A 17,180-nucleotide genomic window follows, 5' to 3' on the forward strand; every position below is an offset into this window, starting at 1 on the left:
GACATTTCATACGAACTTCTCTCTGAGATACACTAACCCGAACCACGAGGTTATCTGGGCAATATGCCTTTCCTATCTCGTCGCTTTTACTGCCTGATATTCACATCGCCTTACCATCCTGAGAGCGCTCAAAACAGGCAGAATTTTGTTTTTTTATCTCCGAACTACAACTGATTTAATCAGAAGCAGATATTGTTGTCCTGGTTTGATCGTCGCTGGGGATTTCTACCAGATAAAGAAAAACTGGCTAGCGACCAGCCTCTCTTTAAAGCCGATTTTCAACATCCCAACCCACTCATCGGGAAGCATCCTGGAATTAGGCATAACAAACACTGAAGACTTCTATCAACCCCCTACTTCCCTTGGACCAATTGGGTTGTCTGATCACCACGCTCCAATTCTCAAGGCCAAAACTTCTGTGAAGAAACCTAAGCTTCCACGAGTAACAACAAGGCCCTTAACCGACTCGGCTATGAGTGAATACGGCCAGTGGGTTGCTGCATACATTTTCCTGGAAGTGTCCTTAGACGGTACTCTTGAGCAGAGAGTAAGCACCTTCAACGAGGTACTTTAAGAATCTTGAAACATCCTCAACAATGACAATGACCTTGAGCTAATACGACAAACCATGGATTACCCTGTAATAAAAACTAAAAGTCTTGAACGAAGTTATCTTTACACATGTGGTAAAGCAAACCAAGGAGCAATTGTAAGGAACCAAGTGGTGGGCGTGGTATGCAACGCCGAAACTAAATATGGCCTTGAAAAAGTTGTACCACTTCTGAACAGTGAACCTGCCAAATGGCACCGCTCCGTCAAGCAATTAAGTGGAAAGTCGTCGAAACCTACTATTACGATTACAGACGATTACTGGAATCTCGTGCTGTAGACATCTTCTTAACCTCTATATGCACTACATTTCCTCTTGTGACTGCCCAGGTAAAAGAGTATCTGCTTAGAGACTGCCCCCGTGAAAATTTAATTGAATTCAGTGAGTTAGATGTGTACAAGAAGCTGAAATTAATAAAAACAAAAGTCTCACCTTTTCCTGGCGAAATCTCTGCCAAACTTATCCATGAACTTGCTATGTTCCTCGCCATACCCCTTTCTACTCTGAATAATCAGTGCTTTGCGCCAGGAGTGCTTCCTTCGATTTAGAAGTAACTTTGTTCCCACTTTTTTGTGAGTTTAACCAGCATGCTAATTTCCACAACCACACGGTATTTGATATACCCCTTGTTCACGAGTAACCAGGATTATATCTTTACCAGAACTGAGAAGATTCATTAGACTTAAATTAATTTTGGAAACAACAGATAAATATTTTTTTTAACAAACTTTTTACAGTTTTGAAGTAATTTTTCGAAGGTAGGTAAATCACATTTGTGGGTCTATTCATCTACAAGTAGGGTTTAGAACTTTAAAATTTAAGAGATTTAGAACTTTAGAAATTTAAGGGATTTAGAACTTTAAAAAAAAGTATATTTAGTCTTTGAACAATAACAGGAATAATAACAGAAATTAGGCAACCGTTGCCAAATTTTACTAAGAAGCTAAAATAGAAAGGTTTCGTTAATAGGAGGAAAAAAATTGGAATTAAGTCAAATCAAAAAACTGTTGACACATCGAAAAAAAATGTTGGAGTTTATAAAAATCAAAAGAAATGCCAATTTATTTGTGACCATTGGTGCCAATCCTCAATGCTGACATGTAATCGATCTGAGCTCTGAAATCCAAGCAAAGGGAAGGTGTTGGCCCAATCTGGGCGCTGACATCGAAGCAAAGGGAAGGCCAACTTCGAAACTGCAAGCCTGAGCCATATTATAGCAAATATATTGATGGGTAGTAAGTAATTATTAAGCTTATAACTAAAAACGATCAGTTATAGAATTTTAGTAATGCTAACTAATAATTGAGCACAATAAATAATTAGCAGTTGGGATCGAAATCTGGGTCCCGTATTTCCAATCAGAGACTAATTCACTGTGTTACCACAAGTAAGTATAGTAGATAACTAAATAATACTTGAATATAGTACTAATTAGGCTAATTACAAATTAGGTAATAATTTTATATAGTACTAAAAATTTATTATGCCACTCGAATTGCAGAGGCACTTAGAAAAATAATACATACAGCATACCACTAATCCATCGTTTTCAATGTCTATAATATAATAATTACAGACTGTTTTGACAAGCAAAAAAAGGAATCATGAAATCAACGTTTTTCAGAATTATTATTAAAATAATTATTATTGTACGAACAATATTATTGACAAGAAATGCATTTTTTTTAACAAATTACCGAATCATTGGCCAAACCAGGGGAGGGGGAGGCAACCAATCTGTCAAGCTAAAAGAAACAATGAAAAAAGAAGGTTATCAAAACGCTGGCATCTGAATAAGTAAAAGAAAAGAAAGGAAATTCAAATTAATACAAAAATATGAGGCAACCAAAATTATGTTTAATTGCCAAAATACTATATAGTAGACCCCTGTAACTGAGACTGGGGAGGGGTCACAAATTTTTCAAGGGTTTCTTACACTACCAAAAAGCGCCAAAATATAACCCTTATTATACACCATTATTATTATAAAATATAACCATTATCAATGTCAAGATATGCTGGAAATATGTGTTAATATCAAATTGGTAGTAATATAAAAATAGTTTTGAACTTTCTCTTGTTGCATAGCAGCACAAAGGTTAGAGGACTCAAATTTTTAGTTTGAAATTTCCTTTTTTTACATTTTCTTTTGAAGAGAAATATCAGGAGAAGCATTTTGGTTAATTTGGAAAAGAAGAAAAAAGAATTCCTACTTTAATAATCGGGCCTTTTAGAAGCGAAATAGATTCACTCAGAAAAAATGGAAATAGTAAATAAGCATATTCATTGTTGACTCATACTGTATAATGTGGCGATCTTTCATCAATGAAAAAAAAAAAAAAAAAAAAAAAAAAAAAAAAAAAAAAAAAAAAAAAAAAAAAAAAAAAAAAAAAAACGAAAATACACGACGATGGACTGGCAAAAAAAAAAGGCAAAATTATTTTAGTTACTGATTTACAGACAAAAGCTCCATGCACCACCCACTTCTAAAATCCCCAAGATTCTCTTACGGGTTTCCCAGTATTTATTCACTTTCATTTGCCCTTCATTCAACCGGAGCCGTCCCTACGGTTGGTGGTGCCCGGTGAAAAATTAATTACATCACTCACCTCCCAACTCAAATATAACCAAAAATATCCGAATAAAAGTAAGAATTTAAACAAATTGGGCAACCCAACGTGACCAACCCAACTACGGCGTCCGGGGCATCTAACCCAGTTGCTCTTCCTTTGAAAACCTTTGCATTCAACTCAGACCACCAACCTCCCATTATCCTGGCAAAACATCTGCGTCTGCTATATCCATTACCTGACTGCAAATCCTCGCGAAAATATAGAGGGAGATAAAACACTAATCACTACAATTGTGATTTTTCGTATAATTTCCTTTTTTATTTTCTTATTATATTATCTCCACCCCCCTCCCCAAAAAAAATAAAAGTCAGAGATCAAATAAATAAAGTCAATGAGAAAATAAAAAAGGAAGAGCCGGTAATAAAATATGAAAACACGTATTGATAAACTTAAAAAAAGAGGAGCAAAACGATGTAAACTAGTTAACCCTTTGCTTCTTTTCTGGGGGTTGGTTCAATTCACTAGGGTTTTCATTCGCTTCTAATTTCTCTTCTTTGATCTCCACTTTCATATCACTTTTAGTTTCACTTTTCTCTTGCTGCTTAACATCTGATGAGGGAGGAGCCAGGGCTTTAGCTTGAAACTTCGCTGACCAATCAGCTAAAAGGAAATCAACTCTATCCTGCACTTGTCTGTTACTTCTCGATTCTTCTTCGCTTTTTGACTTCTTCTTTACTTTATCCTTTTCCACAGCTTTATCTTTGAAATCCCAATAGTATCCCTTAGAGGGATGATATCTTGAAAATGATTGAGCTTCGCTGAATGATGATTCTAAATGATTGACCGCGGCTAGCTGTAAGCATTAAAATCTGGTAAATTTTAATTACTATTGTGATAAAATAGGCTAATTTTTTTTATTGGGTCAATCTCAGAATAGACCTATGATGCGTAGGTATCATTAAAAAGAGCTACGTAGTTAATGAAGCTGGATGGTCTTACCGTGGAATTTTTAACAACACATAAACGTTTTTCTATAACAATTAAATTAAAAAAAACAAGCTTTTCTAACTGAAAGTAAGGAGCGATATTAAAACTCAAAACGAACAGAAATTACTCCGTATAAGAAAGGGGCTGTTCCCTCCTCAACGCCCCGCTCTTTATGCTAAGGTTTGACTCTTTCTCTCCAATTTTCTTTTTAAAACAGTAAAAAAAAACTTTAGCGTAAAGAGCAAGGCGTTAAGGAGGGAAGAGTTCCTTTCATATACGTATTAATTTCTGTTCGTTTTAAGTTTTAATGTCGCTCCTTACTTTCAGTTAAAAATTTTGTTTTTTAACTTAATTTCTGAACGATTTGAATTGATGTTTTGATTTTGGCTCTCCGCACATGAATGCTTAAAATGAAATTTGCATATTAATTTTTTTTTTGGGCTAAATGGCTTTCTCTTAGTTTTGATCGGACAATTTTGAGAAAAAATGGGCGGGGGAGGGGGCCTAGATGCCCTTCAATCTGGGTCTGTTGTATGCGACAGCTTGGTCTGGTAAGGACACTTAGGTTATTACAGGATTTAGTTTCCAGTAGAAGTGTTTCTTCAATGGTTTTCTCCTTCCTCGGGTAGGAAGTCCGAAATTATCTAATAGTTTTGAAGTGACCAAGGACTTATTTTTCTATAATTCGTGTGCTATATTGTACATAAAATGGTTTTCACCTTTCCGGAACAGGAGCGACTATTACAAACAAAGAAAAGAAATATTCGTAAAGACGAGAAAACGAGGGTAAAAAGAACCAGTGAAAAATAGAAAAAAAAACTGTTTAAATAATTAGGGCCAGACCCCCGCTCGACTGTCTCAAGTGCACAACAACAAATACATATAAAAGACAACAGGACAATACAGAAAAAACCCACTAAAACTAAAAGAAGAAGACCCTTTCTACGTAACGGTGAGAGGGCAACTGTTACCCTTTCATATTTGCATAGTTTTGTTCTATGTTTTAATTACTTTTTTTCCTCGTTTCCTCTTCCTTGCAAATACTTTTTTCTTTGATTTGTCATGCTTGGCCAGTGTGGCGCCAGGAATTATTTTGGGAGCCAATTGAGGGGCAGGGTGATGGTGATTGTCCCCTTGATTTATGAAAAGACCTTTTTGGTATTTTCATTAAAACAATCGCCAAAAAAATACCTCCCGTCCCGATACCTTTTATGCATCTTCAAACAAAAAAAAAAAATCTTTCCCCCTTTCTTTAAAATTTTCGTAAATTGAAATCCCCACCCCCCTCTTCTGGATTGCTTCTTCACAAATAAAGAAAATGAAAACCGCTTTATTTATAATAAAGTCCATGAATTACCCAAAATAGAAGACCTCGACCACTTCTACATTATCAAACAGACACGGACACCCCACCACAGACATTGGGAGAAAAGAACCGATGGAAGGAAAACTTCTCCGAAAAGCTGAACCCCACAATAGCCCGAAATAAGCAGTACCCCACAGATCTCGTCTCCCTTCGTTAATACATGAAGTGTCCTCAGCCACATTCCTGAACACTCCTGGCATAGATGATATTCATCTAGAGCAGCTAAAATCGGGCCCCGAAGCTTTGTAAATATCTACCACAAGATCATAACAGTTCATGGTAACGAACTGTAGTAGGGAGCGACCCGGCTAAATAGTAACCGAAACTCTAAAAAATGGAATTTTGATACCAATAGTCACTTCAAAGAATCGCATTTTAATGCTGATTTTAAATATATTAGTTTCATCAAGATTAGTATTACCTATCAAAAGTTACGAGCCTGAGAAAATTTGCCTCATTTTAGAAAACAGAAGGAAACACCCCCTAAAAGTCATACAATCGTAACAAAAATCACACCATCAGATTCAGCGTGTCAGAAAACCTTATTGTAGAAGTTTCAAGCTCCTATTTACAATTAAATAAAAAAACTAGTTTTTTTAACTGAAAGTAAGGAGCGACATTGAAACTTAAAACGAACAGAAATTACTCCGTATATGAAATGGGTTGTCCCCTCCGCAATCTTTACGCTAAAGTTTTAATTGTTTAAAAAGTAAAATTGTGGCAAAGAGTCAAACTTTAGCGTAAAGAGCGAGGGATTGCGGAGGGGACAACCCATTTCATATACGGAGTAATTTCTGTTAGTTTTAAGTTTCAATGTCGCTCCTTACTTTCAGTTAAAAAATCTAGTTTTTTTTTATTTAATTTCTGAACGTTTTTGAATTAATGCGTGTTTGATTTTGGCTCTCCGCACATAAATTATTAAAATGAAATTTGCATATTAATTCTTTTTTTGGCTAAATGGCTTTCTCATAGTTTTTTTTTCAGACGATTTTGAGAAATAAGGGGTGAAGGAGGCCGAGTTGCCCTCCAATTTTTCTGTTACTTAAAAAGGCAACTAGAACTTTTAATTTTTAACGAACGTTTTTGTTGGTAAAAAATATACGTGACTTAAGAATTAACTTACGTAACAAAATTTTACATTCTTATATTTTTATTATGTATAGGAGGGGGTTTGTCCCCTCGTCAATACCTCGCTCTTTACACTAAATCTTAAGTTTTGAGCCAATTCTTTAAGAACGACTCCTGAATCACAAAGGCCTTAGAATAAATAGTTGAAATTAATAAAAATACTTTAGCATAAAGAGCGAGGTATTTATCTCCTCCTAAATACCTCGCTCATTATGCTAAAGTATTTTGAGAACCCCTCATATGCGTAATAATCTCAGTTCGTTTTAAGTTTTAATACTACTCCTTACTTTCAATTAAAACACTTTTTCATGTTTATTTTTTCATTGTCTTTTTCATAGTAATGCTAGAAAATCCTGCGCCCTTTTCATTGAATTTCTCTTCCCCCATGACATATTTTTCCAAGGAAAGATCCTCCCACATAGCCCCCTCCCCTCAACAACACCACCCAAACCATAAAATCCCCCTGAAAACGTCTGTAGACTTCCCAATAACCATTACTGTATGTAAACACTGGTCAAAGTTTGTAACTTGCAGCCCCTCCCCCAGGGACTGTGGGGGAGTAAATCATCCCCAAAGACATAGGTATTATGGTTTTTGACTATGCGGAACAAAATGGCTATCTCAAAATTTTGATCCGTTCACTTTGGGAAACAATGAGGGTGGGAGGGGGCCTAGGTGCCCTCCAATTTTTTCGGTCACTTAAAATGGGCACTAGAACTTTTCATTTCCGTTAGAATCAGCCCTCTTGCGACATTTGGGGACCACTTGGTCAATACGATGACCCCTGGAGAAAAAAAAAAAAAAAAAAAAAACACGCACCCGTGACCTGTCTTGTGGCAAAAAATACGAAGTTCCACATCTTTGTAGATAGGAGCTTGAAATTTTCGCTGTGGGGTTTTCTAATACGCTGAATGCGATGGTATGACTTTTAGGGGGTGTTTTCCCCAGTTTTCCAGAATAAGGCAAATTTTCTCAGGCTCTTAACATTTGATGACAAAGACTAAATTTGATGAAACCTATATATTTAAAATCAGCAGGAAAATTTGATTCTTTTGATGTATCTTTTAGCATCAAAATTCCGTTTTTTAGAGTTTTTACTACTGAGCCGGGTCGCTCCTTACTACAGTTCGTTACCACGAACTGTTTGAAAATGTTGAATTTCGCATTTTTTGCCAGAAGACAAATCACGGATGCGTGTTAATTTGTTTTTTTTCCCAGGTGTGATCATATCGATTCAGTGGTCCCAGAATGTCACGAGAAGGCTCATTCTAATGGAAATTAAAAATTCTAGGGCCCTTTTTAAGTGACCGAAAATTGGTGGCCACCTAGGCCCCTTCCCACGCTCATTTTTCCCCCAAAGTCACCGGACCAAAATTCTGAGATATCTATTTTATTCACCATAGTCGAAAAACCTAATAACTTTGTCGTTGGGGACGACTTACTCACCCGCAGTCCCCGTGGGAGGGGCTGCAAGTTACAAACTTTGACCTGTGTTTACATACAGTATTGACTACTGGCAAGTACAGACGTTTTCAGGGTTTTTTTTTTGGTTAGGGGGGAGAGTTGAGGGGATGGGTTACGTGGGTGGATCTTTCCATGGAGGAACTTCTCAGGGGGAAAGAGACTTTCAATGAAGGGGGCACAGGATTTTCTAGCATTATTTAAAAAGCAATGAAAAATAAACATGAAATGTTTTTTCTACTGAAAGTGAGGGGCAGCATTAAAACTTAAAACAAACAGAAATTATTAAGCATATGAGGGGTTTACCTCCTCGTAATACCTCTCTCTTTACGGAAAAGTATTCTTAGCAATTTCAACTATTTATTCTACGGCCTTTGTGATTCAGGGGTCATTCTTAAGAAATTGGAACAAAATTTAAGCTTTAGTGTAAAGAGCGAGGTATCGACGAGGGGTGAACCTCCTAATATACGCAATAAAAACATGCGAATATAGAAGTTCGTTACGTAAGTTAATTCGTAACTTACGAATGTTTTTACTAATAAAAACTCGTAAGAAAATAAAAGTTCTAGTTGCCTTTTTAATTAATCAAAAAATTGGAGGACAACTAGGCTTCCCCCCTCTATCCTTTTTTCTCAAAATCTTCCGAATAAAACAATGAGAAAGCTATTTAGCCAAAAAAAATTAATATGCAAATTTCGTTTTAATTTTTTATGTGCAGAGAGCCAAGATCAAAACATGCATTAATTCAAAAACGTCCAGAAATTAAATAAGAAAAAAAAATTTCAAATGTAAGTAAAAGCGACATTAAAACTTAAAACGAACAGAAATTACTCCTTATATGAAAGGGGCTTTTCCTCCTCAACGCCCCGCTCTTTACGCTAAAGTTTTTTACTGTTTTAAAGAGTAGAGTTTAGAGAAAGAGTCAAACTTTAGCGTAAAGAGCAGGGCGTTGAGGAGGAAAACCCCTTTCATATAAGGAGTAATTTCTGTTTGTTTTAAGTTTTAATGTCCCTCCTTACTCTCATTTAAAAAACTTGTCTTTTTTTATTTAATTCCCACTGAAGTCCAACTTCACAGACAGAAATCTTTGACAAATCACATAATAGAAGAACATCAAGTCGGCTTTGGACAAGACCGTTTGGACAAAACACTTTGGTCTAGATTTATGAATTATTAAACATGAACCATAGAAGTCTCTGAAAATACCGTAGCCCTGATTGGGAACATGTTCTCAAAATTCGCTATCGTGGCCAAGCGCCTGAGGGACTAATATATGAATCAAACAGTCCGTGGTAACGAACTGAAAAAAAAAACGACTCTGGTCAATAGAAACTCTATAAACCAGAATTTTGACAACAATTAATGCATCAATAGAATCGGATTTTTATACTGATTCCAAATATACAAGTTTGTTTTTTTTTAATTTCATACAACCCACCATAAGCTAGGAGCCTGAGAAAATTTGCTCGATTTTCAAAAAGGGGGGAAACAAAACAAAAACAATATTAATAAAAATCACATTATTAGATTCAACATATCAGAAAACCCTACAGTAGAGGCTTCAAGCTGCAATATAGAAAAATGTAGAATTTTTTTTATTTTCCCCAGAAGAATCATACCAAACAAATGGTCCAAAAACATCGAGAGACAGCTCACAAGAACGGATATTAAAATTTCTATTGCCCCTTTTCAGTAACCAAAAATGCTGCACTACGGGAAAGTAACTTTTCTGCCATTTTGTGGCACCAAGCTATGATTTTGCACAAAAGAGGGCTAATTTTTCATCGACTGACAATCCTGAGACAGCCAATAGATATAATAGTATCAAAAAACTGTATATGGAGCTTCCCAGCAGAGAAAGTAAAGCCATACGGTGGTGCATTAGTCATTGAAAAGTCACATAGTCAATACAAGATAAATACCGTAAATAAATGCCGTAAAAGCTCCGTAATATTGACTAACCAAAAGAAAAACCGGTTCCCTTCCATAAATAGATACCTGTATTTATTTGTGGATTAAGTTGCATCTGTTTAAGGGTTTAAGAAAAGTCAACTACGCACAACTACTAAGCCAATTATGCACGCCTTTCGTAGTTTCATGAGTAGTACAATGTTCAACAATGTCAAATAGTATCAAAAAGTGTATCAAATAGTATCAAAAGTGTATATTACTTTCTCTGCTTCCCAGCAGGAAAGTAAAGCCACACGGTGGTGCATTAGTCATTGAAAAGTCACATAGTCAATACAAGATAAATGCTTAATATAGAAATATATCTTAATGCTTGATTTAACTATGTTGATTGACTTTTTCTTCATGAATTTATGTTCATTGATTATATAATTGCACATCAATTATATAATTGCACATCAGCTATCATGAAGGTACTAGGATCTGTCTAGGAAGGTGCTAGTGCTAGGATCGTTGTGTAGGGAGGCTGTCATATGCCTAAAAAAGCCTTCAGATAAATGTGGAAAGAGGTGTTTTTTTGGTGAGACGAGGGGGGGGGGGTACAACTATATCTCATCTCCTTTCATTGAGGTTCATCCTAAATTAGGGCGCTGTGGGATGATGCCACCTTTCTTACTGTAGAAAAATTTTATTCAATAACTTCTGATTTCCGCTAATACTTTTATTTTTATTATTGGTGCTAGGTGGTACTTTTCACTTGGCGAGGGGAGTTTCTCTACTACGGCGAGGGAAATTTTTCCACTAAGCGGAGAAGGGGATTTTTTCACTATGGGGGAGAGGGGGAACTTTCAGGCGTGATTTTAAAAGCGATCACAAATTAAGAAGGAAAACTAGTTTTCTTTTCAACTGGAAGTGAGGAGTAACATTAAAACGAAACGAATATAAATTATTCCGTGTATGAGGAGGGGGGATCGACCTCCTCCTCAACCCTTCACTCTTGACGCTAAAGTTTGACTTTTTTCCCCTATTTTTTAAGAACGACTTTACACACGCAAGACCCCTTGAATTGGAATAAAAAACATTTTAGAGCACTAAAAAAAACTTTAGCGAAACGAGCGACGATACTCGTTTAAGTTTTAATGTTGCTCCATACTTGTAAAACATTTTTTAAAATTAATTTCTTACATCGTCGGGTACTTTACATTTGGTACCCCATATCATATATTGCTTAGACCTCTGTATTTCTTGAAAACAATCAGAAACTAAATAAAAAAAACAAGTTATTTCTACTGAAAGTAAGGACCAACATTAAAACTAGAAACGAACAAAATTATTGAAACCAATCTTGAAAGCATCAAATTCGTTGACTATTTAAAATATTCGTAGCAGTGTTTTGATGCCACCGCGGTTTCCCGCCACCATATGTTTTCCGCCACCTTTTAATTCAGGTAGGTCAGAATAGACATAGATATAGACATAGACATAAGATCAGACACAGACATAGAAACAGAAATAGACATAGACACAGATATAGACAAAAATAGACATAGGTATAGACACAGACTAACCTAACCTGTCTATTCTGACCCAACTAATCCTCTTGATGATGAAAGATTTCCCGGATAGCGGAAAACATACGGTGGCAGAAGACCACGGTGGCGTTAAAACGCCCACACCAAAATATCTATTGTTGGATTACTATTGGCCGAAATTCGTCCTTTAGGTTGCAGCTACCTCTGCAACCACGATCTAACCAGCCTCCTAACCACTAGCTCCAGCTTCAAGGGCATACTGCCAATCTGGAAAAGGAAGGTACTGTCGACGTCTTTGAAGGCCTTTACTATATAGTAAATTTTTTTAGACCATAAATAAAAGCAGGGGGTAGTCGTGGGATCGAATCGTTCAGAGCATCGCCACTATACCTAACAGATCAACAGAAGAGAATAGGTCCTAACACAGTCACAAAGGCCAGACAGTACTTGAGTCAAAAAAAAATAAATACAAATACTAAAAGAAACTTAAAAGATATTTCTGATATCCCAATGTACCGTACTAAATACTTTTTCCTACGAAGAAGAGGAAGAGGAAGCGTGGGGCAGTCTTGGGACCGAATCATTCAGAATATCAGCACTATAATTAACGGATCATCAGAAAAGAACAAGCCCCAACACAGTCCCAAAGGCCAGACAGATCTTAGGTCAAAGATAAAACCCTGGACTAGAAACTCTTGGATTAGTGAAAGATATGGCATTCTTGATCCATACCTGGCCGTCTAAAATCGGCTTTCTCGCTATGTCCGATCTCTCTGCAAGAATAATTCCCTGTATGGGGCGATGCTGCCATAATCTTCTTCTTCTTATAAGTTATCTTTCTAGTTTAGTTATATTTTCTCTTGTTATTTATGTATTATGTAGGATAAGTATTTAGTTTCTTTTTTTTGGGGTCGTTTTGTCAATTTTGTTTGCCTTTTCTTTTCTCCATAGGGTTATCTTTGTGGGCTATTAATAAATGATGAATTTGATGAATGCGAAAGATGAGCGGCGGTCTATGCGTGTTTGTAAATATTTCTAGTTATCAATGCAGCTTTACTTCGTCTGTTCTACTGATTTGTAAGTTTATTTTATTATATTGTTTTTTCTTTGTTATATTAGCTTTATTGTGCTTGCCATTGTTGAGTTACGTATACTTTTGTTTTTGCTTTGTTTATTAATTTTTTCTCTGTACTCCACTGTTTATACTTTTGTATATTTGTGGGTAATAAATATTATTATTATTATTATAACAATATTAAATAAAAAATTAAAAAATATCTCTAGCGTCCAAATACACTAAATAGTAAAAAGAAAACTAATTCTCCTGCTGGGGTTGCCAAAAACAAACAATTTTCTTCGGATCAAAAATTAAATCGTGGGCCAGTCGTGGGGCCAAATTGATTAGAATATTACCATTATAGTTAATGGATCACTAGAGGAGAAGATACCGTAATGCCGTCACAAAGGTCAGACGGAACTTAAGTGAAAGAGAGTAAGAAAAAAAAAACTAAACAGAAGAATAAAATGAAACTTAGCCTGCCTAGAAAAAAATATTTTTTTACGACTCAAAATGAAAATGTCCCAAGCATTTCTTTTGATTCGTAAAATATTTTAATTTTTTGGGTAGCAGAAAAAAAAATTGTGGTGCAGCTTAAGATAAACATTTACCTTTTCAGTTATTTTGTTCATTCTAAGCCCCATATCTCTTTCGGGACCTTTGATTATTGAATGGAGACCAATTATTTTCCCCTTTTTCGATTTTCTACTGCCTGTTTCATGCTCAAAAGATTTTTGTGGGGGGACATACACGATGTTTATTATTTCCTGATTGATCTTTCACTTTTTGTGTTGGTTAAGAAAGTTTATTAAAAATTTCAGGCGTGAAATTATTTGATCAGGCTTTAAAAAGGAAAAGATTGAAAGTTAGTGGAAAGCTCTACCCTGACTGGTTCTCTCAAGCGGGGTGATTTTTATGTCTTTGATTATTTATAGTTTCAGTAATTTTCTGGTTAAGTGTTTCTTAACGGGAAACAAAAAGGGTGTATTTAATTAATTTCCTTTAATTGATTGGAGCGACAAATACCATGTAATAGGTTTTGGATAGCTGGTAACTGTGTTTCTCGTAAAAAGAGGACAAATTCACGTATAAGCAATATCAGACATGCTAATTTTAGTCATAGCCAGTGGTTTTGAGAAGAATACAATACTGTGTGAAAGTTTGGCCTTACTTTCTAACGGTATTGCAGTCTTGAAACTAGCACCTTTCTGAAACTTTCAATGCCACTGAAAACGACAATGATTAAATTTGGCACAATTAATATTTTGCTGAATGCAGAAGCTATGTGAAGTACAATTAGTTTTTACCATAACTCTATATAAAAAAAATCGTCTTGATTAAATAGTAATCACTTTTAATGATTAATTGTTAATCATTTTTTTTTCTTCTTCAAAGTAACTAACAACTCTCCTGAATCCGAGTCTTTACAAAAGAGTAATTATAAGGCGATCTAAAAACATAGGAAAGAGAAAGTAATGAGAGGGAACGACAGTCTTTGAGGCATAGTAAATAAGAAAAATATAAGAATAAAGAAAACAAGCGAGTTAAGAAAACAGAAAAGAGGAACAGGTTCTATGTAAAAAATCTGAGACCTATCAATCTGAAGAATTGGAAGTATAGGCTTAACATTTGTAAAGTAAAAAAACTAGAAGGAATAAAAACAAGAAAAAGAACAAGAAAATAAGAAGAAAAAACAGAGGGAAAATAAAGAAATAAATAAGTAAATAAATAAATAAGATGATGAATAAATAAAAATAAATAATAAATAAAAAGTAAACAAATAAATAAAGAACATAAACAGGAAAATAAGAAGAAAATAAAAAAAGAAGGAAAACAAGGCAAGAGGAGTGAAAAAACAGCATTGACTGCTTTACAAAAAAAAAACATTCATTATGTTGTTATGAAATAAATTATAATTCATTCTCTCTAACATTTTAAACTTGAAAAATGGTAAATTTCGACTACATATTCAGTATTGATAATGCCCCAATTAGATAAAGCTACAAAAAAAAGAGACAACTTACAATTCTGGAATTGATGACTGACCCGAGATCTGGTGCTTGAAAAACAGTGCCGGCAATTATATAATAATCGGCAAGCGGTGTGGTTTGGGTTGGTGAATGTCTGTGGTGCTTTCTGATGACATACAAGATAGGCTCCTGAGCGTGCAGTAGCATGTACTCAATCCCAACCATATTTCTAGAGTAAAACTGTATTGTCAACGAAAGAGCCAACTTAGTTGTGGCTATTAATAACCAAAATAGGGTGTTCTCAAATTTCAGCAAAGGAAAACCAAAAACCTGGAAACTCAAAACCAGAAAGTATAAGTATATAATAAATGAAAAAAGTCAAAAAGGTGAGAAAACGAGGAATCTGTCAGCTAGTAGCAAAATGTGAAGACGAAAATCAAGCAAATATTTCGAAAAGGACCTCTGTTAAGTCGTCCTCAATACTCAAACCTTTTTTCCTTTTGCATAATTCATTTCGAAAGGTTAGATTTTTTTTTTTTTTTTTTTTTTTTCTTTAGCGCTGAGGACGACTTGGCGGAGGTCCTTGTCAAAATATTTGCTTGATTTTCGTCTTCATATTTTGCTACTGGCTGACAAAAACCTTGATTTCTCACTTATTTGATTGTTGTTTTTCATTTATTATATCCCTTCCTTTCTTGGTTTCATAAGTCAGGTATAGCCAGTGAGGTCTTAGAATGCATTTTCGAGCCAGATTTATACTGAAGATTTTCACCACCTCCCCTAATACTCACATATTCATCTAAGATGTCAATATCTAAGGGTACAACCAGACTTCTCCGATGCTTTAGGTCTCATACAAATATTCTGTAGGTTTGAAGTTTAAAGGATGGCGTATTAGAGGATTCTTAGAGGGGATGGGTCCAAAAATATTTCTGGAGAGGCGTCAAGCAGCTCCTCCTCCCCCCTCTTTTGCATAGATCATTGATATTCACTTCTGCAGAAGATCACTGAAGATTATTGACCTGACACAGGGTTTGACAAAAAATATACCTTACTTCTTTTTAAATAGTTAAAAAGAAGTACTTCTTTTTAAAGTTCTTAAAAAAAAAATACTTCTTTGTGAAGTTGCTTTTTTTGAAGAAAAGCTGCACGAGACCAAGATAGTAATTTTGAATAAAACCTCGACTTTTCCTGGTAAATTTGAATATGCAGCCAATTAGAAGACATCAAGTACATATTTCAGGGGGAGCATGCCCAATCCAACCCCTTCTCCCGATATTAGGACATATAGGTCAATGTTGCCTCTTTCGGCTCATATTTATTAATGTATGGTTCGGGGAATAAGCCTTTGTCAATAAATTTAAACCTAATACCCAAAACACATATATCAAAGAAAATATCCAAAATCATATTTACACGTTAATATTAAATATAGAAAAAATTGAATAAGCACAGATTTTTAAATCGTCTTTTGTTTTAATGCAATATTCTTTCAAGTTTGCTTCTTAAAAACGTTGGTAAACAGTACAAACAAATTCTTCCTCGACGCCTTTGGTAAATAGTGCAAAAGCTCCGTCTGGGATCCCCTTTTGCCGAAATTAAATAAAAAAAACAAGTTTTTTCAACTGAAAGTAAGGAGTGACATCAAAACTTAAAACGCACAGAAATTACTTCGTATATGAAAGAGGCTGCTTCCTCATCAACGCCCCGCTCTTTACGCTAAAGTTTGACTCTTTCTCTCAATTCTTCTTTCTAAAACAGTAAAAAACTTTAGCGTAAAGAGCGGGGCGTTGATGAGGAAGCAGCCTCTTTCATATACGAAGTAATTTCTGTGCGTTTTAAGTTTTGATGTCACTCCTTACTTTCAGTTGAAAAAACTTGTTTTTTTTATTTAATTTCTGAACGTTTTTGAATCAATCCATGTTTTGATTTTGGCTCTCCGCAGAGGAATAATCAAAACGAAATTTGCATATTTTTTTTTTGGCTCAATGGCTTTCTCATAATTTTGATCGAATGATTTTGAGAAAAAAAGAGCGGGGGACGAAGCCTAGTTGCCCCCCGATTTTTTGGTTAATTAAAAAGGCAACTAGAACTTTTAATTTTTTACGAATCTTTTTATTGGTAAAAGATTTACGTAACTTATAAATTAGCTTACGTAAAGAACTTTTGTATTCTCATGTTTTTATTACATATATGAGGGGATTCGCCCCATCGTCAGTACCTCGCTCTTTACACTAAAGCTTAAATTGTATCCCAATTCATTAAGAATGACCCCCTGAATCACAAAAGCCGTAGAATAAGTAGTTGAAATTACCGAAAATACTTTAGCGTAAAGAGCGAGGTATTAGAAGGAGGTGAGCCCCTCATATGGGTAATAATTTCTGTTTGTTTTAAGTTTTATTGCTGTTCCTTACTTCCAGCTGAAAAAGCTTTTTCACTTTTATTTTTTAATTTTTTTTTTTTAAATAATGCTAGTAAATCCTGCTCTCCCTTCATGGAAATTTTCTTCTCCCGTTACAAATTCTCGAAGGAAAGTTCCCCCAGCATATCCCCCTCTTCTCAACCCCTCCCCCAAACCAAAAAAATCC

At 35.2% G+C, this 17,180-nt stretch overlaps 2 protein-coding genes and 1 long non-coding RNA gene across 5 annotated transcripts in view; 1 reads left to right on the forward strand and 2 right to left on the reverse strand.

The window, feature by feature from the left end:
* The window catches only part of LOC136030462 (uncharacterized), a 417,595-nt gene that overhangs the window by 108,575 nt on the left and 291,840 nt on the right, over window positions 1–17,180 (forward strand). The gene's annotated exons all lie outside the window — the stretch shown is intronic.
* The window catches only part of LOC136030498 (uncharacterized), a 238,872-nt gene that overhangs the window by 21,567 nt on the left and 200,125 nt on the right, over window positions 1–17,180 (reverse strand). The window lies entirely within an intron of this gene.
* The window catches only part of LOC136030419 (mediator of RNA polymerase II transcription subunit 6-like), a 47,476-nt gene continuing 32,364 nt past the window's right edge, over window positions 2,069–17,180 (reverse strand). For both annotated transcript variants that reach the window (XM_065709389.1, XM_065709398.1), the window contains exons 3-4: window positions 14,647–14,821; window positions 2,069–4,036 (exon numbers count right to left, since the gene is read on the reverse strand). In XM_065709389.1, the coding sequence (XP_065565461.1) occupies window positions 3,662–4,036; window positions 14,647–14,821 (550 nt within the window). In that variant the 3' untranslated portion in view covers window positions 2,069–3,661. The remainder of the gene's footprint in view (window positions 4,037–14,646; window positions 14,822–17,180) is intronic.

Source organism: Artemia franciscana, chromosome 1 (assembly GCF_032884065.1).
Source record: "Artemia franciscana chromosome 1, ASM3288406v1, whole genome shotgun sequence".
Lineage (NCBI taxonomy): Eukaryota > Metazoa > Arthropoda > Branchiopoda > Anostraca > Artemiidae > Artemia > Artemia franciscana.